This window comes from Petromyzon marinus, chromosome 16 (assembly GCF_048934315.1).
Source record: "Petromyzon marinus isolate PM22_M1 ecotype Great Lakes invasive population chromosome 16, UKy_Petmar_22M1.pri1.0, whole genome shotgun sequence".
NCBI lineage: Eukaryota > Metazoa > Chordata > Hyperoartia > Petromyzontiformes > Petromyzontidae > Petromyzon > Petromyzon marinus.
The window spans coordinates 1,997,611-2,023,264 of NC_133682.1; the positions used below are offsets into that span (position 1 = coordinate 1,997,611).

Sequence of the window (25,654 nt, forward strand, 5' to 3'; positions counted from 1 at the left end):
GCTCAATAAAGGCATGTGCACAATATGTCTGTCATGGTGGTTGTTTGAGCCACCACGCTAGACTGATTAAAGGGGGAGCCCAGGACCACTTCAGATATCGCTTGCCACTGATAATAGCTGTGGCCAGGAATCCAACTTTGATTGTCCTGGTTCATCCACGGCACATGAACCGAACGACTGCTATTGCTCAACCACATTGCCCATTTAAGAACAATATTCTTAATCTTGTTTAAAAAAAGTAAAATTACGAATGTGGCTCATTTTTAAAGGTGGCGACTCCTTGTGCGACCTCCACGAGAGGGCGTTTCAAGCTCAAAGTGGCAGCTGCCACCTGTAAATCCGTGAGCTGTTGTTGCTCACGGATTTACAGGTGGCAGCTGCTCAACGCAGGTGTCTGATGCTGAGTCCCAGTCCATTAGATGCCGATCTCCCCCGATCGATTAAAGTGGGGCCTGCAATGCACAAGACAGCAGGAATTGGAGAAGCATTCAAACGATCCCAGACCTCTCGGACTTGATGCCCCTGGAAAATGTCGCGGTCTTCTAAGCCAACAGTTCCACTATTGCATGGGATCGACTGCTCTGGTTTTCTGTCTCCGTGTGCTGCTATCCTTCGCCGCAATGTGGCTCCTCACACACGCTGGTTGTCTGCCGACCCTCCTTGCCAATAGTGAAAGAGCCATTGCCTGAAACGTCAACTAACTACGGGACTCATTTTTTCATAAGGCAGTGTCAATAACGCCAGCTGAATCCTCGCAGTGCCACGAGTATGAAATTCAGCCATGAAAGTCTAAGGCTACGGTGAGAAGCTTTGTAGGCCAGAATTTGACCAATGCATCGGCACGAACATAGAATACTACCGTTGTAATCGTGACTTGTGCGACGGAGCGTTCATTTTGGCATAAAAATACCACGTGGCCTCACCCAAAAATAAATATGGATCATCGCATTGGCTATGAACACCCTACGCTTTAAGTCAAATGCCAGGAATGTTTGCCCTTCAAAGATATTACCGCGTCAAATGCTGGGTGTGGGGGGGGGGGGTTGTGGGTGTGGGGGGGTTGGCGGTGTGTGTGGGGGGGGGGAGGTGGATTTTGTTTACTCTGTTTTCTTTGCGCAATCGTTGCGCAATCGGAATCATCAGCCGGGAGAGGGCACCGCGAGGGCTGTCGGCAGGGGAGGGAGGCGAGAGAGAAGCGGGGAGGGAGGCGAGGGAGGCGACAGGAGGCGCGTCCTTGACGCAGCTCAAGCGACAGGTGCGCGCTTCCGCGCCCCGCCGCGTGCCAGCAGCGCCACTGAGACCGCGCACCTGCAGGCGGAGGGTTCGCAACGCGCCACAGGTGGCGATGGGCGAGCTCCGGCTCTGCTGTCACCGCCGATAAGCAGTTGGGTCCATCATAGGCAAGGGGAGCGAGCTGGTGCGTGTAGCTGGCGGTGGTGGTGGTGTAGTTTGTATATTCTGTGCGCGGAGAGCAGTTTTGGAGGTTCGGCGTCTGCTGAGGCTTCTGCGTAGCCAGAGCTGGTGAAGGTATTATATATAGGTGGCTGCAAGTGAGCAACCCACCTGGGCGGGCAACTTCACCTGGGAAGGCAACTTCACCTGGGAGAGCAACTCACCTGAGCGGGCAACACACCTGGCCGTGACGCGTGGGCCAGGCACAGTTCCCGCGTCCCCACTTCGTCGCCAGGTGAGAGGCACCCCTCCCCCACCCACTTTCCCACCCCCTCCTCCTCCTCCTCATCACCATCATCATCATCATAATCCTCTTTCTCTCGACACGCTGTGAGCGCGGTACAAAGTCGACTATTCGCTGCCAGCCCCTAATCTGTGGTTCACAGGGCGCGTGGTGACGCGGGTGGGGCAGTGTCCGGACGACCCTTGTGTGTCTGTGTTGTGTAGTAGGTGTGTCTGTGTTGTGTGTGTGTGTTGTGTGTCTGTGTTGTGTAGTAGGTGTGTCTGTGTTGTGTAGTAGGTGTGTCTGTGTTGTGTGTGTGTTATGTGTCTGTGTTGTGTAATAGGTGTGTGTCTGTGTTGTGTAGTAGATGTGTCTGTGTTGTGTGTCTGTGTTGTGTAGTAGGTGTGTGTCTGTGTTGTGTGTCTGTGTTGTGTAGTAGGTGTGTGTGTTGTGTGTCTGTGTTGTGTAGTAGGTGTGTGTGTGTTGTGTGTCTGTGTTGTGTAGTAGGTGTGTCTGTGTTGTGTGTGTGTTGTGTGTCTGTGTTGTGTAGTAGGTGTGTGTCTGTGTTGTGTGTCTGTGTGTGCAGTAGGTGTGTGTGTCTGTGTTGTGTAGTAGGTGTGTGTCTGTGTTGTGTGTCTGTGTGTGCAGTAGGTGTACTGTGTTGTGTGTCTGTGTTGTGTAGTAGGTGTACAGTGGTGTGTCTGTATTGTGTGTCTGTGTGTGCAGTAGGTGTGTGTGTGTTGTGTGTCTGTGTGTGCAGTAGGTGTGTGTGTCTGTTGTGTAGTAGGTGTGTGTGTCTGTGTTGTGTAGTAGGTGTGTGTGTGTCTGTGTTGTGTAGTAGGTGTATGTGTGTTGTGTAGTAGGTGTGTGTTGTGTGTCTGTGTTGTATAGTAGGTATGTGTTGTGTGTCTATGTTGTGTGTGTGTTGTGTAGTAGGTGTGTGTTGTGTGTCTGTGTTGTATAGTAGGTGTGTGTTGTGTGTCTGTGTTGTTTAGTAGGTGTGTGTGTGTCTGTGTTGTGTAGTAGGTGTGTGTGTGTGTTGTGTGTGTGGTGTGTGCTGTATATGTGTGTTGCGTGTGTGGTGTGTGCTGTATATGTGTGTGTGTTGTGCGTGTGGTGTGTGCTGTATATGTGTGTTGCGTGTGTGGTGTGTGCTGTATATGTGTGTGTTGTGCGTGTGGTGTGTGCTGTATATGTGTGTTGCGTGTGTGGTGTGTGCTGTATATGTGTGTGTTGTGCGTGTGGTGTGTGCTGTATATGTGTGTTGTGTGTGTGGTGTGTGCTGTATATGTGTGTGTTGTGTGGTGTGTGCTGTATATGTGTGTGTTGTGTGGTGTGTGCGGTATATGCGTGTGTTGTGTGTGCTGTATATATGTGTGTTGTGTGTGTGGTGTGTGTGTGTTGTGTGTGGTGTTGTATATGTGTATGTGGTGTGTGCTGTATATGTGTGTGTTGTGTGTGTGGTGTGTGTGTGTCTGCGTGTGTGTGTAGTGCTGGCCACCACTCCCTCGTGTGCCGTGTCGGCCTTCATAGGTGCTCGCGAAAGGCACTTGTCCCAAAAGCATGCTCAGTCTATACGGGGTATATTTGTCTTTGTTGTGTATGTGTCTGCGTGTATGCACGTGTCTGCAGTGCTTGCCTGTGTTTGTTTGTGTGCGCCTTTGTGTATCTTCGTGTGTTTACGCGTGTCTGTGTTTGCGTGCTTGTGTTTGTAGGTCTGCGTGTGTCTGTGTGCAATATAGTACATGGGGAGCGGTGGTGTAGCGGTTAGCACGGTGACGATTATCTGAACCGGTCCTGGGCATCCCCTAGGTCGACTCAGCCTCAAATGAGCACCTGGTGCGATGTGTAAACATCGCCACTGGGGAGACAAAGGCGGTCGGGCGTGGTGTTGGCCACCCACCCCCTCGTGTGCCGTGCCGGCCTTTATAGGTGCTCGCACACAGCACTTGCCCCTACAGTCTGTTAAGGCTATACGGGGGATCGTTGCCTTTGTATAGAATATTAGTGTGTGTACGTATGTCTGTGTGTATGTTTGGGGAGCGGTGGGGGAGTGATTCGTGCACTGCTGCAGTGCACGAATCTGGCCACCCGAGTTCAATTCCCGCCCACGACCCAATGACAGTTGCGAATATCTGAACCGGTCCTGGGCCTCCCCTTGGTCGACTCAGCCTCATATGAGTACCTGGTGCGGTGTGCTAACAATCATCACTGGGAAGACGGGTGTTTACTCACAACGCTTCCCCCACGGCAGGCCGTTAAAGGCAGTGGTAACGTGTCGGGCAAGCAATGCGTGCCACCACGGGGAACAAGGTGCCATTGGACAAAACGTTATCGTGGTGTTTTTAAAAGAGGGGCTCTAATCGAGGCACCGTCACCCGAACCCATGCAGCTTCTGCTGGCTGCCCCGGGCACGAGGATCATCACACACGATGTTGCCCTTCCCCTCCATGCTTTCTCCCTTGTGCCCTCTTCACTAACAACTTTCGATTCACTGCCACCTGCTTGCCCGGCTATTTACCGCCGTGAAGCAGTGTCGATGACGACGGTGGGAAAGTTTTATTTTAAAACTTCACATTTTTTGTTTAAAATCTCCAGAGTGCCACTTGCCAGACACAGCACGTGAGTTCTGACTCCGTGACTCCCAGCCTTCGGGCCCGCTTTAAACCAATTCGCACTGACCAGCGAGTTGAAGCTAGGGTCTTACGAATCCCAATGACCGCTAGACAGACATGTCCTGAGGGGAGGCCCCTCCATTCAGCAATGGATGCATTAAAAAAACACTCTTATGGCTCAAACGCGCTGCACGTTTACCAGCACGTGTGTTGCAGCTTGCCCTGGCAGACCAGGTGCGTGGCTGTGCTGAGCTAATGAGGTTCGCGCCCTTGCTGTGAAGGGCGCGTGACACGTGCTGCACCCGTGTGTGTGCGTGCCTGGCCACCGCATGCCCAAGCAGTTTCTGTTTGGCCGGCTAGAGGGGGATGAACGGGCCTGGCACGGCCTAGAGAAGAGATGGGGCTGATGCGGTCCAAGAGGATGTGGAGCTGACTGGACTTGCCGATGACCGCTACCAGCGGTGTCAAGATCGGCATTTGTGGAGGAGGCTCGTGAAGGACGCTGCCACTAGGCAGTTGGAGGCTAGTCGCCCTCGAGCAAGAACGGAGGGCAGAGGAGCGATGCTCACAACAACGAGCGGAGCGCCAGGCGGATAAAACACAGCGAGCTGGCATCGTAGGGAACACAGGTGGTGCATCTGCCAGTCATCTCAGTCGGTCAAAACATGACACCTGGGTTTGTCCCGTGACCTTCGACACTACGTGGCCTCAAAGTGCACCAAGCCTGGCACAAGTGCTGTGGTGACATCACCGCCACTGAGTGGCGAATAGCCATTGTTGTGTTTGTGTGGGGAGCGATAGTGCAGTGCAGTGGATAGCGCCCTGCACGACGTACCCGGAGACCCGAGTTCGATTCCTGCTTAAGACCCCAAAAAAGTGGCGAATATTTGAATCGGTTCCTGGGCCTCCCTTAGGTCGACTCAGTCTTAAATTAGTACCTGGTGCCATGTGCGTTCATGAACACTGGGGAGACAACGGGGCCCGGGCGTGGTGCTGGCCACACACCCCCTCGTGTGCTGTGCCGGCCTTCATAGGTGCTCGCTAACAGCACTTGCCCCGACAAGTCTATTCAAGGCTATGCGAGGGGTCTTTGTCTTTGTACTGTATGCATAGTCCTAGGAGCATAGAAATACAGTACATCAATGGAATGTTCTGCCCTGCCCTCTGATGCCCTCTTTCAAATATTTCATAGTGGCTTAGCGGCGCTTAGCTCGCCTCCTGCTTACAGCGCAGAACTATTGGTGGAAATTCCACGTTCCTTTGGCGAGTCACTCTACAGATGAATCACTGTTGGTTTCCACCACCAAGGGGGAGTGCCCATGTTATCGACCCTCTTGAAAGAAGAGAAGAATGTGTGAACCCTCTATCGGAGGCATGGGCTATTACGTAACGCTTTCTAACACGTTTGTCTTCGAAAATATTTACATCTGCAAGGTGGGGGGGATGGGTTTGCATATTTGCAAATATTCATTTGTTTTTAATCTTGTGTGTGTCTCCAATGTTTGGGCACCCCTTTGAAAAACGTGGACAGGATGCTTTCCATCTTGGCCGCAAGGCGTTTAAGAAATCGTTCCTCCAGGGATGCCTCCCGGAGTCTCTGGGAGGAGGGTCCGGCCACAACGGGGTGCTTGGCCAATTTCACTCGTGAGTGGTTTACACTTGGATTGAAATCAGAGATTAAAATAAACCCCACTTTTACAAAGGGCGAACAACTCAAAAGGGTCAGTGCGGACGGGGTGCAGGCCATGCACTTGTACGTCCATACCAATCCTCCGTTGTTATACCCTACATCCCTGTGATCCTATGAGGAACACCGCAAGTATCTTGAGGACAAAATCAGGACGAGATGGATGTGGCTGGGTGCCGAAATGACTGAGCCGGCTGGAATTAAGCACCGGCTGAGCAGCGATCGATGGTTGGGTGGCGGTCGGACCGTGGATCATATTGTAGCTGCTGCTGATGCGGGATGATGGAGGGAAGAAGGCGATGTTCGTGATTGTTAGTTTGACGTTATGCAATAGATTGATTCATGAGCTGCTATACAGAAACAGGAGGCTGCATAATGACGCCTGAAGCGAGAACGCATACCCGCGCTGGTGCACATTGCAGCAGCTGTCGATTACGCTTGTAACACGCGCAATGTACACACGTCCAGGCCATTCCTGTCAATCCACTGCTGGATGAGGGCCTCCTCCTAACGCCGCGCAGGTCGTGGATGTTGTTTGACGATGCGGCAGTTGAGCACGCTGGTTTATTGGGGGTTTGTGAACAGAGGCAGGATCGGTACTGGTTTCACTTGCCGCTCATCTGAGCCTTGGCTAGGAATCGAACTGAAGTGGCTCGGATGCATTGCTTAGTTGCGTTGACCACTGTGCCCATGTTTAGTAATACTGAGATGATGCCACTTGTACAGGAAATCATGACCGAGGCATAAGACTCCGTGCCAGGAGGCTCCGGCTACATTGTGATGTCTGGCCAATTCCTCGTTTAAAATATGACGAGTGGTTTGCTCCGCGTGGGAGGAAACTGGAGTACCCACCACACAACTCGAACGAGCCGCACAGACGGGTTCACGATCCTCCATGCTGGACTGCCATCTCCTGATCACCTCGCAGCGGCCCAACGTTGTTTGTGAATTTCACAAATCTCTCTGTAACGCGTCAACCCCTTGCCCTCCAAAAATGCCACCACCCCCGCGTTTTACGAACTATCGTTTGTGCCCCCCCCCCCACCGACAATTATATAATCTTCTTCGACGCAGAACGGGATCCCAGATCAGAGATTTGTGAAACGTATTACAGAGGATGGGCTGCTGCGAACTGGCTAGAGGGTGGATGTACAGCAAAGTAAGATCTTGAACCCGCTTTCAACTGTAATTGGAAAGTGTATACTGTATATATTTAAAAAAAGTTTAATCTAATTGACCAGATATCGCAATGCGAAATACTCCTGAAAAAGTAGTCTTGAGACTTTCCAAAATAAGTGGTGTGACGGTGACTTGCACTGTACTGTGTTTATGATGAAACCTGCCGGGAAGGGTTGTTAGGCTCTTGACATGAGGCACAACGCGGCCACACGTGCCTGAGTTTCTCAACATTCCTGGACTCGAATGAATGGACGCACGAGGCAAGGCGAGTTGCGTAGATTGCACACTCGGCCCTAATGCAGTGGTTCTGGCAGCGCGAGGCGTGTGGCTTTGGGTTGATGTTTAGGGCTTTTTATTGCGTGGGATCTGGGAGCGCCGCGGGCAGGGAGAGGTTTTGGGGGTGCAGAGAGGGGCGGTGGGGCGTGCGGTTTTTCTGCCTTCCCACGGATTCCTGCCGCTCCTCCCCGTAAACCAGGCGTGCACCCACACTCATCCTCGTGTACACACGCGCCCGCACACACGTGTACTGCACGCACACTCATACACGTGTACACACGTGCAAGCACTCATCCGAGTGTACACACGTGCACGCACACACGATCTTTACGCACACTTATCCTAATGCACACACGTACACGTGTGAACGCACACGCTCGTGAATATGTACACACGCATAAACACGCACTCACCTGCATGCACTCATACATATGAACGCAAGTCCACGCACTCTGTTACCTAATGGCCACGTGCGGACACAACGCATATGCACTCGCACGTGCAAAGATCCATAGGGGCGCGTGGGCAGGTGTGGAAATCGTCACGCCCGAGAAATGCTTGCACGGCATTTATGAATACGGTACTTTTATTAAAACGGAGTCAACCTAGGCGAGACCCAGAACAGGTTCAGAAGATCGAACACTCACTTTTTCCGCAGTCGAAATGTGCTCAGACGGGTCACTTCCCAGACCAGGTCTCCCACATAAGAGGGTTTTGGTGCAGCCTGAACCCCACCCAGCTGGAAGACGCTGCCGCAGAAGGCTCCGTCTCGCGCCAGCTCTAGGAGTGTGGAAAGCTCTAGGAGTGTGGAAAGCTCTAGGAGTGTGGAAAGCTCTAGGAGTGTGGAAGCTCGAAGAGGACCGAAGTGAGTTATGACAAAGGAAGCGTCTTAAGAGACGTGAAGCCAGCACCACACCTACACATACAATCAGCGACTTCGCCTGCTCTGTCTGCGGCAGACGCTGCGGGTCGAGGATTGGACTTTACAGTCACACAAAATCTCACAAATAGAGGCAGAGAATGAAGGTCGTAATCGGATGCGATGGACAACTCCGAAGAAAAATAATTTAGTCCCAACAAAGCACTACCGGTGTACTACCAGTTTCGTCTGATGTGGCAAGAGTAAAGCTGTTTAACAAAACTTATAATTTACATCCTCTTGTGAACTCAATTCTGGACGAAGGCCTCCCTGCACGCCATATTTGGTCATGGAGACGATTTGACCATACTTCACCACGCCGGTCAAGTTTGTGTGGCTGAAGGTGGTGCCCAGAACCAGTTGAGAAATTGACTCGCCACTCACTGATGTCAGCCGTGGCTGGGAATCGAACGTATGTTGCCAAGTTCGTAGCGCACAGCGATAGCCACTCGCCACACTGACGAAACGTAACACTTGCGTCGTACCAACTACTTAACACGACAAACAACTGTGAATTGTGATGATCTTTGCAAATGAGTAACTTACGCGTATCACTCTTGACCATGGCAGCAAGATATTTGATGTTCAAATGTAAAATAAATGAAACGAATCTCCGATGTGCGACTGTGGCCACGCAGAACAGATGGTCGAAACAAATAATCGACTCCGTGCCCGATTCACGGACGCCGAGGAGGCATCCTCACAGCGAGGCACCCACCCACTCCGCTACGCCTGATGCAATGATCTCGCTCTGTGACCACATCAATGCACAATGATCATTGTAGCTCTACCGTGGGCCACGTGAAGAATACTCTTGACTCACGTGGGGTTCTCGTGTTGTGGTTTTTACAAAACATTTACAAAGATAAATCTCATCACCTCTGGTGGTTTTAACAAGCGGAATATCTATATGTCATGAACAGACGCCCGTTTTCCATCTCTGACTTAGGGGCCGTCCATAAATGACGTCACGCACCTAGGGGGGGGGGGGTGGGGTCAGACATTTGTGACGATGTGTGACGAGGGGGGGGGGGTGAGAAATGTGACGTCACATCAAAATGCGCAACTTTAAATAAATATAGACAACACGTTCTACTTAATTAAATAGACTTTCTGATAAATGCTTTCTCCTACAACATCAGAGTGCAGCGCCACATTAAATACGCACTACAATGACAATAGTTTAAAGCGATTTGAAGCATGTTTTATTTTGGGGGGGGTGCAGAGGTTTGTGACGTCATATTTGAGGGAGGGGTCTGACTTTTTGTGACGCCGCGTGACTAGGGGAGGGGGTCAAAAATCGTCCAAAATCGCGTGACGTCATTTATGGACGGCCCCTTATGCCAACAAGTTTCAAGTTTTCAAGTTCCATTTATTAGGTATAGTCCTGTGAGCCATGCGGCTCTTAAGTCGGGTGCAACCGCAACAAACAAAATTTGAACACGGAACATCTTAAAGCGACAACGTGTAACAGAAACATCCTGGAATAAACCAGCAAATATTCCACACGCAAAAAAACATTAAAACGCTGTGTGCAAAATTCAATGTGTGACAAGCCAACAACAAAAACCTCACGCCGTCTCAATCACCGAACAATGGGACCAAATATCGCCAACGCTGCCTCCGTTGTTTTTCGTTGGAAAAGGAAACAAAAAAGTTTGAAACGAGCCTCTGAGAATGTCAGCGAGCCGAGCCAACGCGCACCGCAGCCACCGCCGCCGCTGAAATCCAGAAAATCGTCATTTTTCTCTCACCGAGGCGAGCGGAGGAGCGGGTCCCGGGGTGGGGACCCGTCACGACCGGAGAGTTTGGTTCAGGGCGGAACTCACTTTCCCATAAAGCTGAACCCTTCTTGCTCACCTTGCCGCATCATGGACGACCCAAGAGCCCTGGGCACTCAGGTGCGGAACTCATCGCCGCTGGCTGCCGTAATCGATCGCAGGTGCTGCCGCTGTTGCCAAGTGCATCGTGCGCTTAAAGTTGTGACCACGGGCAAGTCGCTCATGCCACCTTCGCGAAAGCATTCGAGCAGTTTACGCTACCGACGAGAATATCCATCGGCTCCAAAAGGTGTATGGCAGGCCAGACAACATGACGATCAATAATACCCGCGATAAATGTGTGTTCAGTCGGCACAACACACGATTGGAATTCCCAGCATGCTCTGCATGTCAAGTTGACGCCACCATTGTGTGTATTCTGCACCAAGCCCGGTTGCAGTGCCAGCAGTAAACATCCGATTATATTATCACGGTTGGCTACGTACGATGCGAAAGAAGTTCAACATACATACAGCGCAGAAGACCTGAAAGCGTGACCCTTTCATAATATTCAGCATCAGAACAACAATACAACCAAACGTAGAATTTTTAAAGTTACATTGTCAATGAAACTCCTATAGTAAGTCTTACAATCATTGTCATTTATAATGTACAGCCCTTCGTCAAGAACTGCTCAGTGAAGGCCTCTGCACGGCTTGTGTCGTATTCGGGGCCGTCCATAAATGACGTCACGCACCTAGGGGGGGGGGGGGTCAGACATTTGTGACGATGTGTAACGAGGAGGGGGGGGGTTTAAGAAATGTGACATCACATAAAAATGCGCAGCTTTAAATAAATATAGACAACACGTTCCACTTAATTAGACTTTTTAATAAATGTTTTCTCCTACAACATCAGAGTGCAGCGCCACATTAAATACGCACTTCAATGACAATAGTTTAAAGCGATTTGAAGCATGTGTTTTTTTGTTTGGGGGGAGGGAGCAGAGCTTTGTGACGTCATATTTGAGGGGGGTCTGACTTTTTGTGACGCCGTGTGACTAGGGGGGGGGGTCAAAAATCGTCCCAAATCGCGTGACGTCATTTATGGACGGCCCCTTAATCATGGGGGTTGTTTTTGCTTCATCACGCTGGTCAAGTGGGGCCAGGTGAAGGTGGATAGAAGGTGACACAGACGGCTCGCTAAGTTAGCCGTGGCTCGGAGTGGATTTCAGATCACTGGGTTCTTGGCATGACTTACTACTTGCACCACCATTCCACACGCAATACTTATATATTAAAAAATACATTGACTTATACGGAATTTATTCGGAAGGCCGTGTTATCCCTACAGCTGCGTGGAATATATATGGAACATTTTGTTACACGGCTAGCGTTGTTGATAATAATTATTTGTTTTTTATTTCGTCTCAACACATTTGAAAGGGGCATCTCCGGTGGCAGCTGTTCCATGGGCACAAGGTGACTCAACACCTGGCCCACAAATCAGTATTAGTTGTACATAGCAATAGATGATTGCTATGTATAATACCAACTGAGTAATTTGTGGGACATTTAAAAATGTTGATTTAAAGCTTTCGTGACTGCAGTAATTCATATTCTTAGCTCTTTTGGTAAAGTCACGTTACATATATTTTATTATTTTATTGTTTCCCTTCAACGTGACTTTACAGAAAGAGCTAAGAATATTTGAAAATGTGTTAGTAGATTTGTAATATAAGGGCCTTTTTAACACCCAATCAGTTTTAGTATATGATTAATATTTCGATTGAAATGGATTCTGATAGGTCAGCATTTTTCTCGAGGTCATTTGTCCTTGACACGTGTCTGTCCTCACAGCTGGGTCCTGTACAATGCAGTGTCTTGATGCTGGAGGCGATTCAGCTTTGAATGAATAGCCAGTGCAATTTGTAAACATCAGCACTGGGCAAAGAAGAGACAGCTGGGAATACCGGGCAATCGGACATGGCACCGTCCTTAATAGGCGCTCGCTGACAGCACTTGCCCCATCAGTCGATAAATCCATGCAGAGAATCCTTGTTTCTGACCGATTGTGTTCATCTGTGTTTGTTTGCAGGCCTTGCGGCGCAAGCACCGCGTAATCGTCAGGCAACCGCAGCCTGCCACTCCTCGCCCAATGCAGCCTCGAGGCCCCGAGTGAGGCTTCCCCGCTTGGCATGACATTCCGCTCTCAAGAGGATGGCGTTTGAAAATCTGGTAAAGTCCCTAAAAGCTTGCGTTTGCCTCTCCGAATCACTCAATGTATATATAAAATGAATCAAATTAATAACCTGAACGTAAGCCCTGGCTCCCCGCCCGGGTGGATAGCAGCAGGGCCTGGTGGGCCTGAGCGTTGTCCTTCATTATTGCCACGTGGCCACACAGACAAGATAAGTATGTTATGTATAATATATTATATATAAGAATAGGTTTTATCCTTTCTGGAAATAAAACATATGTTCAAACAGCAAATATAAACCTTTTGCAAGGAATCAAGTCTGCATTAACCACACACTACTCGTGGTGAACATGGAAACACACACGCTCTGATAATAATCATAAATGATGCATTGTCTTTGAACTGATTGGCCTACACCAGAGACAACTTCCTTCTTTAGGGTCTAATCTCACCAGTGTTAGACCAGACAACACCAAAAGGCGAACAGTTTGTTTGAATGTTCACCCCAAGTAGCACGTGTGGTTAATGCAGACTTGAGTCATTGTGAAAGGTATCTATTTGGTCTTTGAACATCTTAACACCTATATTCTTGGTTATTTCGATACAGTCACGTAGATAGAAAAAAGAAAAGTAAATAAAATAAACTACGACGTTTCGATCACAACACAAGCGACCGTCATCAGGATGATGACGACCGAAAGAACCAAGAAAATGAATTCCCGCAGTCACGAATGTGAAGTCAAAATCTTAACACCTGTTTTGTTGGCAGAAAGGGTAAAACCTATTCTTATTTTTCATACTTTGATACTGGTAAAAAGATCCAATGATATATATAACATGTACCGTAGACTATTATGATAGTCTATTTTAATGGTGTACCTTAATTATGAGATGTCAAAGGATTGTTCGTTTTTGTCACAAGTCTTGCCAGCTTGAATAATTCGACGGTGCCTTTGTAGCAATCAAAGGCAATATATAAATAGAATTCATGTCAGTGATCGTGATTATACTACAGACACTACCACCGTAGTTTTACATTTTAATATATTTCTATAAAACTGACACTGCAGTTGTTACGATATTGCTCTAATGTGCCTGAGGAAATTATCCAGAGAGAGTGGGGCATAATTTATTTACTTCACAGAGGGAAAGAGGCTGTCAGTCATCGGTCTGAGCCTGGCCTTCAACAGGGGTTCAACAGCACAGATGGCTGTGGTAGAGGGGAGGTTCAGGCTGTGGCTTTCCAGACCTTTCCCGAAGGGGAAGGTCGGGCAGTAAGAATCCACTGGGCAAAGAGGTGCGAATGAAGACACTTTCTGGTCGGGTAGAGGCAGAGGAGAGGGGCAAGCTATTGAGCCTGGACTAGATCACGGGCAGGGAGTCGACTGCACGGATGGCCGGGGAGGGGAAGGGAGTTCCACACAATGAAGAGCGAGCGAGCGATCGTGCAAGCGACACGAGGTTTTATTTTCTCTCTCTCGGAAGGCTGTAGGCCTGCAGATGTCGTACCCGGCACTGTTGGACCGGGGGGCCGTGCGGGCCGGGCCCGGCGTGCTCGTGTTCGCCCGGCCCCTCTCTGTGCCCGACTCGCGGCCCATCATCTACACGGGGGTCCAGGAGGGGGAGGCGGCGCGCGGGAGGGTCATCGTGATCCCCCACGGTGGCTCCGAGGCGGCGACGGAGAGAGGGGCTCCTTGGAGGGCACCGCCCGAGGGTGAGGCCACGTTTTTTTTTCACGGGCGCAGAGTTTCTTAACGATGAATTGGGTCATTGATTAAATAAAAAAGATGCGCTTTTCTTGAGCGTAAGATTCAGTTTGAATTGATCGATCGGTTTATTGATTGAAATGGATCTGTACGCACAAGATACATGCTTCACAGTTTGTGTGTGTGTAAGAATCGATTATTTACTATTTACATAAATTATATGGCAGTGATATGCTGGAGTGAGATGGATTGTGGTGTCGCAGCACTCCGTGAGCGATGGCCACGGCATGGAGAGGCTTTTATCTAGCAGTGGATGAACCATGGCTGATGGTTATAATATACTAATGCCACGTTTAGGCCCATAGAGCTGACACAATTGTACAAACAAGAAAACACAGACAATACAATTAAGTTGGAACACACAAGACGACAAACAATGGATTCCATAACCGACCTCAATATAATTCTTGATCAGTTTTCGAATCACTGGCTGCTGGTTGGGAGGGGAGATGGTTACATGATGGTTACATGATGGTTACATGATGGTTACATGATGGTTACATGATGGTTACATGCCACAGGCTTCAGCGGAGTCAAACTGCTCCATTCCCTACTCGATGGAGATTACTCCACAAAAACAACTGACCATATAAGTTCATGAAGTGCGTTGCCAACTATTTTATCTTTCCGTTAATGCATCATTGCTTCCCATTGTTTGATTTATGCTCCTACTTATCTAATCTCATAGTGATATCAGATATCGCAGTGCTCCCTGACTTACAATACTACCTGAATAACAATGCTCTCTTTGCAGGACTATCTCATGGCATAACCTGTTTACCTGACTCAAAATACATTCTGACCTGAGAGTACTCTCTGATCCTTGGTTCACAACAATGCCTTCATCGAAATAAACTCATAATATCACTTCACCTCGCTTACGATGTTACCATAACTCAAACTACAGTACCTTCGCTCACAATACCACCTGACAACCACCATTAGTGCGACTAGGCCTCAAAACACCACCCCACCTCTGAGAATCAACAACATGCTAGTATTTCCATGCATTGCGCTTCAGTTTGAGAAATGCCCTTTTATTCCCCAGCAGTGAGTCTCAGGCACTCCCTTTCGCTGTCAAACTCTCAACCCTCCGATCAGCGATCTCCCCCCCCCCCACCTTTGGTCCGCCGCCCACATGACGTCTGTGCAAGGACGTGGGAAGTGGACCGCAGAACTTTTACAGATGCTACGATTTTCTTGAGAAAACACCATTTATATATCTTTTTAAATGACCCATTTTACAACTATTTAGATTAAGCCGATAGAAAAAGGACACGTAAATTGGTTTATTGGCTTTTTTTTGCAATTAAACAATGGACAGCGCTTTTCAATTGAAAAGTTTTAAATATATTTTTGGTGCATGATAATGGTCCAATGGTCCACGTGTCCAGAAGGTTTTGGTTGTTTCCGTAGATGCTCCACTCCAGGCCTTTAGTCTTAGCCGAGCCGGTCTCTCGGACACTCAATGTTGTACAACGAAACGAGAGATAACAAATCACTCTGCTGGAAAAATAGCGACCATGTGACTGGAAGATATCAGTGCGTGGGCAATCGCCTGGGAGCATCCTCCTCCGTGTTTGCTTTTAGAAGATGTGGGTGTTGGAGGACGGAGAGTGAACTTTGTGAGCTTTGGCAGCTGGCGATAGAAAGTGATTGCATCTGGGAGGCAAGAGGTGGTTTGGGGGTGGGAGCACTGAATGTAGGTCGCAGGTGTGCAGACGACACGTTCGTGTGTGTGTGCGTTTGCGTGTGTGTGTGTTTGCGTGTGTGTGTGTGCGTTCACGTGTGTGTGTCGGGACGCCTGGCTGCCGCCCCTCCCTGGCTTTTGCGTCGTGGCTGACAGGGAAAGTTCAACCAAAAAGACGCCGATATTGATGCTACCGCAGTGGCTCAATGTGCTTCTTAATTGGCCATGCACAATGATGGTCAGGGCTGGTCTGACTCTTCTACTGCGTAGTGGCTGGCGGAGGGCAGTGCAGAAACAAAAAAACGCTGTTGTACCATACTTTAATGTCTCTGCTTGGTACCTTCACCAATTCGCCCTGAACACTGCTGTGAAGTGTGGGTGAATAATTCCCCACTACGCGCACAGTGTGGGGCGGCCCTCATCTAGTAGTGGATCGACAAAAAGGGCTGTACATGCACACGGTCACGGTGTATCTATTTTACTCTTATTTGAACAGCTGGTTTGTCTGGCACTTTAACTCAAAAATCAAGACCACCGAAACAAGTGACGGAAATTTAGGTTGATGGTAACCAAATCCATTCCTTTGGAAATCCGATCACAAAAGCTCGCCATTACCCAAACAAACGCGGTCCAAAAACCCTAACGTGCAAGGAAGGTTCGTTTCAGAGCGAGTTTGTTCACATCAACATGAAAACACATTCCACGGTATGTTTTTTTGCACGGTATGGTTTTGTTTTTGGGTTCGAGCACGGTCGAGATAGTGTGAGAGTATCTGGGGATTTCACCGTGAAAAGAAAAGCCCCCCCCCCCCACCTCTCTTGCGATACAGCGAGCGGTCTCGGCAGGTAATGCTGCGCAGGGTAAATGGTGTTCGCATGTGTCGACGATGATGCAGTGGTCGCTGCTGTTACGGATCGGGGCTTTAATTGGGAAAGCAGCAAATCAACATCGGCCGAAGTTGAACTTTCCTGTAGTCTAAATAAAGATTCTGATTTGCTTGAGTGCCCCGAAGAATGTTTTCCCATTTGTGTATTTATTTGAAATCAATAATACTAATAATTATTATATATCTAGGAGAGGCTTATTGAGCTGTCGAATATTAAGGTGTTTGGCCAAATTCTATTTTATGGAGTGTTTTGTGCTCAGGTATGGGAACTGAATTACCGTACTGGGAATAAACGCACCCAGCAAACAGCAGGAACTACGCTCCAACAACAACACAGATGGGTGAACAACTCCATTTGCTGTACTGCGATCTCCTAGGCAGAATCTCTTAGTTCAGAATCTGTGGGAATTTCGCAATAACCGTGCTTCCAAAGCGTTGGGTAAAATGCGCAACCACGACTCGACAAAAGTCAAATGAGGTTTTAAGCACTGCTGATTTGCGTTTGTGGCCATAAGCTTGTGGTAGACACTCCACATTCTCATGGTAGAGGCGAGTCCCTCCACTCGTTGGCTTCCTGCAAAGTGACACTCGCTTACAAAAGCCCCGCACTTACATCCCGCATTGGCACTGCGGAAGTGAAGCCTCCGCAGATTTTAATCCTCCTCGCGGCGGTGATGCGGGTTACGATTGACACCGCCTCTGGGAAGTTGTCGAGGCTTTGAGGAACTGCTGCTATCAGGCCAGGTCAGCAAGGGTCACCTGGCACGAACAGAGGACTTCAGAGACGATGGAGCGGCCCCTCTCGGTGGCATAGAGCGGCTGGCATGGGCGCACTAGAGCAAGAATTGAAATGGAGTCTCCTTCTCCCCTTTCCACCTCTTTGCATACACAGCTGGACACCCAGGGCCCTCCATCCAGTGTTGCCTTGGTGCAGTTGCACCTCCTGCACACTTGATAAACTGAACTAAAACTTGCGACAGCTACATCATAGGGCGGTGAAACGGCCCAGTGGTAGCTCGTTTGTCGCTTGTTGCAGAGGTTCAGTGGCCACCCTGATTCATACTGCGGGTGTAATCACCACAATGCTACACGCCGTCTGCTTCAAAGTGGACGTTAAAGAAACCTGTGACGTCGTTCGCAAGTGTGGGCCATCGTGTGCCAATGTCATCGTTCAAATTTGCAAAAATTATAAAAACTCGCAAATTACTCAATTGGTATCACGCACAGCGATAATCGCCCCCTACTGGCGAACTGATGTCCCAGGTCACAAATAAAACACATTGGTATTTCAGTTCTCACCTGGTTAAACAAATACGTACACAAATTCACATCAACGATAGTGGCCCGTAGGTTTACACACAAAGACCCATAGACCTACATAGAGGAGAGTGACATGCATGTGTGTACAACATGGGCCCTGTGCCTCCTCTGGCCCATGAACCACAGTGCAGTTGCACTGCCTGATCACTCTAAGACTGTGCCCTTTCCATACCCGCAGGATGTACGATGGTGTTGCAATGCATTGCTAGGTGTGTCTCTGCCTCCGAGCTAGGGAGTTACTGGCCTGGCAATAAACAAACAATTTAACTAGTTTGCCGAGTCAGCGGTTTACGGGCTTGCGTAGGTTTATATTACGTGCGCACATAAAGAAAAATGGTTTGGTGAAGTTTTTTTTTTGCTGAATCGAAGGGAAAAGGTCTTTGGAAGGCGTGTCAATTGAAACTTTGAGTCTGCGGTAGGCATTGATTAAAATCTAGTTCAGTGGCTTTTGTGATGTGACCCCGAATGATGAATCGCAGCAGTAAAAACACGCCGATGTAAAGTCAAAAATATATAAATTACACATATATACAGTAAATTAAAAAAGGAAAATCTGAGTTATCAAACATATCTTATATCTCAATATATGTAAAAGGCAAAGTTGTGAATGTGTGTCTGTTCAAAATGTTTAGCGTACTTCCCAACATGCAACAAACTGGAAATTTGTATTGTGGGTACTTTCCAGACTGTACACCATGCAAAAATTATAAAAATACACTTGTTTTTTTTTGGGGGGGGGGGAGCTCAATAATGCATTTATATTTTTTGCACAGCATGCGAGCTGTGACGTCAAATCTGTCACGCGACCCGCGCACGTGGAAGCGTAACGCATTGTAGTGTAGTGGTTAGCTCACCGCGCTACGAACCCGGCGACCCCAGTTCGATTCCCGCTGACGGCCACCACCACCGGTGACGATTATTTTAACCGGTCCTGGGCCTCCCCTAGGTCGACTCATCCTCAAACGAGTAACTGCTGTGGTGTGTGAACATCGCCACTTGGGGGACAAAGGCGGCCGGGCGTGGTGAATCCAAGTCCCGGGCGAAGCCGGGTAGTACAGCTAGTATATTAATATGGCCGGGTAATAGATTAGTTTAGGATTGTTTTTATTGAAAATTCACCATTTTATAGAAAAACAGACCATTTGAGTCACGTGACTCTCTTCAGGTGAAGTAGAATCCATGGTACCTCTGGTACCCCGATGCTTTCAGTGATCTATCTTTAGGTTATGTACTGTACGTTGTTGATACCCATTGCGATGTTTTGTAGATTATAATGCTGCCCGTGCGTTTGGTTTCATTGTTAATGTGATGCTACCCTTCTGGTGCCTCGATACCAGCAGTGCAGGTATGGTTCTATTAAAAGTATAAGATGGAAACTAATTATTTTAACTGGATAAAACCTGTCGACACTGGCAGCTCTTGTCGCAAGATGAGAGTAACATCAGTGTTTTCTGGACTCCAGCTCAGTCCTCAGCTTGCCTCTCTGGCTTTCTCGACTGTCCTCTGGAAATTGACGTACGTTGAACTTCTTTGGCACCGTACGTAGCCAACCGTGCTAATCGGAGGTGCTGGGAAAATTATCTCAAAGAGCCTCGTCAGTGCTGCCGTGGTCACTGGTGCATGTGTGTCCCCTCTGTGTGCGCGTGTGTGTCCCCTCTGTGTGTGCGTGTGACCCCTCTGTGTGTGTGTGTGTGTGACCCCTCTGTGTGTGTGTGGCCCCTCTGTGTGTGTGCGTGTGGCCCCTCTGTGTGTGTGCGTGTGGCCCCTCTGTGTGTGTGCGTGTGGCCCCTCTGTGTGTGTGCGTGTGGCCCCTCTGTGTGTGTGCGTGTGGCCCCTCTGTGTGTGTGCGTGTGGCCCCTCTGTGTGTGTGCGTGTGGCCCCTCTGTGTGTGCGTGTGGCCCCTCTGTGTGTGTTTCCCACAGTGCGCTGTGCGTTCGTGTCGCCTTGCGCCACCGGCCCTGAGCACGACGGCACTGCGCTCTGGGTGGACGCCCCCCTCGGCTCTCACGCCTCTCCCTCGTCCAACCCCAGCCCGGCCAGGAAGAGGCGAGGTAATCCTTGCTATTGGCAAGGGGGTGGCCGAACTTCCTGACCCCTATGAGCTGCATACCAAAGCCTTCGTGTGGCCGAGGGCCTCAGGGAACACACGGGGTGGACTCCCAGCCGCTTCGCTCGTGCGCTCGTTGTCTGTGGAGCCTTGAAAGGATATATCTGCGGGAGCGCCGCGGGAGTCCTTGTATCTCGCTCTGCCGTCACGGGCAAGTGCCCCGGGCTGCGTCTCCATCAAGAGCCGCGCTTGAACTGCCCGGGAGCCGCGTGCTGCTCGCCAGCATCGCTGTGGCCACAATAACCCGTTGCTTCTCAAACGCCAGTTATCCACGTGCCCCCCGCTCCCCCACAAGATGCAGATTACTTACCATGAGGGGCGTGCGATGTGCGGGGGGCTTTATTTACAAATGAAAGGAGATCATCGGTGCCTGTGGAAAACTGAATTGTGCGGGCTCGTAGAGACTGCGCCGCCGCGAAAGATTCAATCGCTGCGAGCGCCAATGTGGGCTTCTGAATGTGCGACGGGAATGAGACACCGCTGTACTTGATAAGGACCTATGACCACGATCTCTTTGACTCGACACGGGCGGTTGGGCGATCATTATGCGAACGGTTTGTGCGCATCGTTCAGGTCGGCGGCCCAAGAATGCGGAAGGTTTACTGCCCGAGTGTCCGGACGGGAAGATAAAGAAGAAGGCACGGGAAGGGAAAGGTAAAAAAAAATGCATTCAGGAGAGGGGGCCGGGTGGCTCACCAGGGTAGTAAAATGCGGTATCATTTTGATTTAGATAGCGGCGTCTGATTGCGACTGTTCCTCACGACGCTGTACAGAAACGGTGGGCATATTATCGTTATTGATCGAGGCAGTCGCGTATAGACAGGGGGGGGGGGGAGGAAAGCCTGTCCTTTGTGCCAGACCACGGGCAGCAGGGGTAGATGAGCGACAAAGCTCTCCGATCGTGCGAGGTCGAGCAGCCACACAAAGTGGCAGTGACCAGTCTACACATCGCATATCTCCATCGGCAGTTAGGCAACCTCACAGTCAAACAATTTTTGCAAGGTAGTTGTATCAGTGTATGGCAGTTCAGCGGTTGGCACGCATGAAACTGAATTAGCCATAACCCTACCAAGCGTGAATATTTTTTTTTAATCCGGGTACATCTGACACTGCGTTATTTTATGATAACTTCTCCCTTACTAAGAAAGGTGGAATCATAATTTCTACCTGTATAACGGTGGCAATCGAATTACGTACTATGCCCAAGCAAACGCCATGTCAAGATCGCGCGAACGATTACTCACGTCTTCAAAGGGCCTTAAATGTCTGAAGTTGTGGCATTGCCCCCAACCCTCACCCCCGGTGGCCCTGCGCGTCTCTCTGCAGGCCCGTACCTGTGGGAGTTCCTGCTGGGTCTGCTGCACGACAGCAACACGTGTCCCCGCTACATCAAGTGGACCGAGCGCGACAAGGGGATCTTCAAGCTGGTGGACTCAAAAGCGGTGTCCAAGTTGTGGGGGCGCCACAAGAACAAGCCCGACATGAACTACGAGACGATGGGAAGAGCGCTGCGGTAACGGCCTAAAGGGACCAATTCAACGGTCACAGTTTTGTTTTTCGTCGTCTGGGAATAGCCTTTTTGTGATTGCTTTTACGTGTTTTCCGTCTACTTGTACGAGTTTCCTATCACATGCAGAAGATGTTGGATTTTATTAATTAGCGCGTGCAGCCGGCTCGTGGTCACGGGGTCACGGGGTCATCGTGGCCAAATCCCGTCGATGCCACTGCACCTTGCCACCACTTCCTTCCTTCTGCTAGATCCCACAGTCGTTGTGAGGCATCCTTCAAGGTCCGCTCTCTGCACCGCCCTCCCCTGTCATCCGACAGGTACTACTACCAGCGCGGTATCCTGGCCAAGGTGGAGGGGCAGCGGCTGGTCTACCAGTTCAAGGAGATGCCCAGAGACCACCGGAGGAACGGGGACAACGACACCAACGGCTCGACCGAGGCGCCCAGCAGCCCCGACACAACCCCGCCGCACTCCCCCGCCGCGGGGGACAGAGAAGTGGCGGCCGATTTGGGCGGTCGTGGACCGCTCTGTCCGGGAGACGGGTCGCCTTTCGACAGGCGACGTGCGAGCGTCGGCACAGACCGCCTCGGCGGCCCGGAACCCACCGTAACCGCCGAGAGCAGGTGAGGGATACGGACGCTCGTGCTCATCTGCTCGGCGGAATTTTGAGTTGTTCGCGTGACTCCGTGACCGCGACCCAGTGGCGGGGGGGGGGGGGGGTCACCACCGTGGGCGCTCGCCGGGCTGTCCAAGCGAAGCGAGGGGAGATTTGTTCAACGCCGAGCGCTTCATTTCGCTTTTCTGTGCTATGGCTGCAAAAAGCCGGGTGAGGTGGCGGCCATGGCGAGAGCGTCCAGAGTTAACTCGGCCCTTCACGCTCACCTAAAGAACCGCTTCGTGTGAAGCCGGTTGTCCTGTTGATGGACTCTCCCCCTGCTGCGTGTGCGTGCAGCCCTTTAGTCAATCCACTGCTGGATGAGGGCCTCTCCATGCCGGTCGTAGTCTTGGGAGTTATTTGACCGTACTTCACAACACCGGTCAGTTCGGGTTGGTGAACTCGAGAGCATAACAGCACAATACAGCAATTAATTTGTCTGCACTACCTATAACGTAGCCCCTGCCATCGGAATGTAGAATGTCCACTATTTTTCTTAGGACTATAAACAAGAGATGAGAGCTGCTCCACATTTACACAATCACATCAGAGACAAACTATTTTAACCTTTGATTTTTTTTTGTTACCCTAAACACAAGGCTTTTTTTTTAAACAAACGTGGCTATCTAACACTGTGTGACACGTGCCATGTGACACGTGCCAGGGGCCACGGGCGGTGGCGATGGGTGGTGGCGACGGGTGGGTGGCAGAGGGTTGGTGGGTGGGTAGGTTGGCGGGTTGGTGGGTGAGTGGGTTGGTGGGTGGGTGGGCAGGGAGGGTTGGGTGAGTGGGTGGGTGGGGAGGGTGTTGGTGGGTGGGTGGTGAGGGTTGGTGGGTGGGCGGTGAGGGTTGGTGGGTGGAGAGGGTTGGTGGGTTGGGTGAGTGGGCGGTGAGGGTTGGTGGGTTGGTGGGTGGGGAGGGTTGGTGGGTTGGGTGAGTGGGTGGGGAGGGTTGGTAGGTTGGTGGGTGGGCGGTGAGGGTTGGTGGGTTGGTGGGTGGGCGGTGAGGGTTGGTGGGTTGGGTTGGTGGGTGGGGAGGGTTGGGTGAGTGGGTGGGTGGGAAGGGTTGGTGGGTGGGGAGGGTTGGTGGGTTGGTGGGTGGGCGGGGAGCGGTAGTGCAACAATTAGCACGCTGAGCCACAAAGACTGCGACCCACTCGCGGCCAGCACCGGTGACGATTATCTGAATCATCGGTCCTGGACCTTCGGCTAGGTCGACTCAGCCTCAAATGAGTACCTGGTGCGATGTCTAAACATTGGAATTGGGGAGGCAAAGGCGGCTGGGCGTGGTGTGCCGTGCCGGCCTTCATTGGTGCTAACAGCACTGGCCCCAACAGCTCTGTTTTGGCTGTCAGGGGAATCTTTGTCTTTGGATCGGTGGGTGGGGTGGGGTGGATGCCCCTGGTATTTTTTCTCACCCCGCCCTCGTGTCTGCATCCGAAGGCCGCACCTGCCGGAACGGCTGGGTTGCGTTGAGCCACTCGGGTCGCTCCCCGCTGCAACCGGAATTGCGGAATGCACCCGGGTACAGTGACCGAGCTTAGAGGAGTCCTGTGCTGCATCCTACAGAGATGCGTCTCCCCTCTCTCCGTGTCTCCGGCTCATCAGTCATTCATCGCATGAAGGCTGGCGAGGAGGCTGGAGGAACGTCTCTGATGCCTTCTTTTCTCTGACCCCAGGTCACTCCTTGCAAATGAGACTCATCCTCGTCTCTTGAGTTCTCGCCTGGTTAAACACAATGAAACAAACTTGATACTCGAAAATTATCTGGTCATGGCTATTGCTCGCCGTAGACCAATGCTCTTAATATTTCTGAACGTTCAGATTGATGTTGTTCTCGTTTAAATCCTCCTTCATGCCATCAATCCCCATTTTATTTAGATCTATAAAAATGAAATGATGCCATCAATTTTGCGTGGATGGCCTCTGCTTCTAGTCACCTTTTCATGCCATATTTCTCCTCCCACGTGGCCAGTGCAAGGCCACTAAGCAGTGATTCCAATTTGTTGGCCTCCCGTTCTTTTAAATTAGACCCACCCAGCCAAAGTAGTCTGAATTGTTGCCAACAGTAGTTGGCGCCAATGTCTCCAATTTACATCACTCTTTCCATATGTTCTCGCAGGACCTGAACATTGTACTACATAGGGACTAAAATGTATTAGTGTTGGGTGCGACTGGAAATATGTGAAGTGGTCGATGTGAATAACTCTGTTTTTTTATAATAACAGAATTTCCTTCTTGTGTGATCCCAGGCGCTGTGAGGCACCATGGGTTTTGGTTGTCAGTTTGGTTGGTTTGGTGTGGTGTGGAGTTTGGTTGTTTGGGTGTGGAGTTTGGTTGGCTGGGTGTGGAGTTTGGGTGTGGAGTTTGGTGGGTTGGGTGTGGAGTTTGGTTGGTTGGGTGTGGAGTTTGGTTGTTTGGGTGTGGAGTTTGGTTGTTTGGGTGTGGAGTTTGGTGGGTTGGGTGTGGAGTTTGGTGGGTTGGGTGTGGAGTTTGGTTGGTTGGGTGTAGAGTTTGGTTGGCTGGGTGTGGAGTTTGGTTGGTTGGGTGTGGAGTTTGGTGGGTTGGGTGTGGAGTTTGGTGGGTTGGGTGTGGAGTTTGGTGGGTTGGGTGTGGAGTTTGGTGTGGTGTGGAGTTTGGTTGGTTGGGTGTGGAGTTTGGTTGGTTTGGTGGTGAGTTTGGTTGGTTGGGTGTGGAGTTTGGTTGTTTGGGTGTGGAGTTTGGTGTGGAGTTTGGTTGGCTGGGTGTGGAGTTTGGTTGGTTGGGTGTGGAGTTTGGTTGTTTGGGTGTGGAGTTTGGTTGTTTGGGTGTGGAGTTTGGTGTGGTGTGGAGTTTGGTTGGTTGGGTGTGGAGTTTGGTTGGTTGGGTGTGGAGTTTGGTTGGTTGGGTGTGGAGTTTGGTTGTTTGGGTGTGGAGTTTGGTGTGGTGTGGAGTTTAGTTGGTTGGGTGTGGAGTTTGGTTGGTTGGGTGTGGAGTTTGGTTGGTTGGGTGTGGAGTTTGGTTGGCTGGGTGTGGAGTTTGGTGGGTTGGGTGTGGAGTTTGGTTGGTTGGGTGTGGAGTTTGGTTGTTTGGGTGTGGAGTTTGGTTGGCTGGGTGTGGAGTTTGGTGGGTTGTGTGTGGAGTTTGGTGGGTTGGGTGTGGAGTTTGGTTGGTTGGGTGTGGAGTTTGGTTGTTTGGGTGTGGAGTTTGGTGGGTTGTGTGTGGAATTTGGTGGGTTGGGTGTGGAGTTTGGTGGGTTGGGTGTGGAGTTTGGTGGGTTGGGTGGTGAGTTTGGTTGATTTGACGCTTTCGTGACTGCAGGAATTATTATTTGGTTCTTTCGGTAAAGTCACGTAGAAATAGAAAATAATAAATTACATATCATACGACGTTTCGATTGCAAAGCAAGCAATCGTCATCAGGTACAAATGA

At 50.3% G+C, this 25,654-nt stretch overlaps 1 protein-coding gene across 1 annotated transcript in view; it reads left to right on the forward strand.

Annotated features, from left to right (window-relative positions):
• The first annotated feature begins 1,191 nt into the window (after positions 1 to 1,191).
• Positions 1,192 to 25,654, forward strand: part of LOC116942999 (uncharacterized) — a 31,394-nt gene continuing 6,931 nt past the window's right edge. The window contains exons 1-7 of the mRNA XM_032955580.2: positions 1,192 to 1,687; positions 12,209 to 12,348; positions 13,796 to 14,024; positions 19,895 to 20,023; positions 20,653 to 20,733; positions 21,406 to 21,592; positions 21,907 to 22,212. Coding sequence (XP_032811471.2) covers positions 12,331 to 12,348; positions 13,796 to 14,024; positions 19,895 to 20,023; positions 20,653 to 20,733; positions 21,406 to 21,592; positions 21,907 to 22,212 — 950 coding nt within the window. The 5' untranslated portion in view covers positions 1,192 to 1,687; positions 12,209 to 12,330. The remainder of the gene's footprint in view (positions 1,688 to 12,208; positions 12,349 to 13,795; positions 14,025 to 19,894; positions 20,024 to 20,652; positions 20,734 to 21,405; positions 21,593 to 21,906; positions 22,213 to 25,654) is intronic.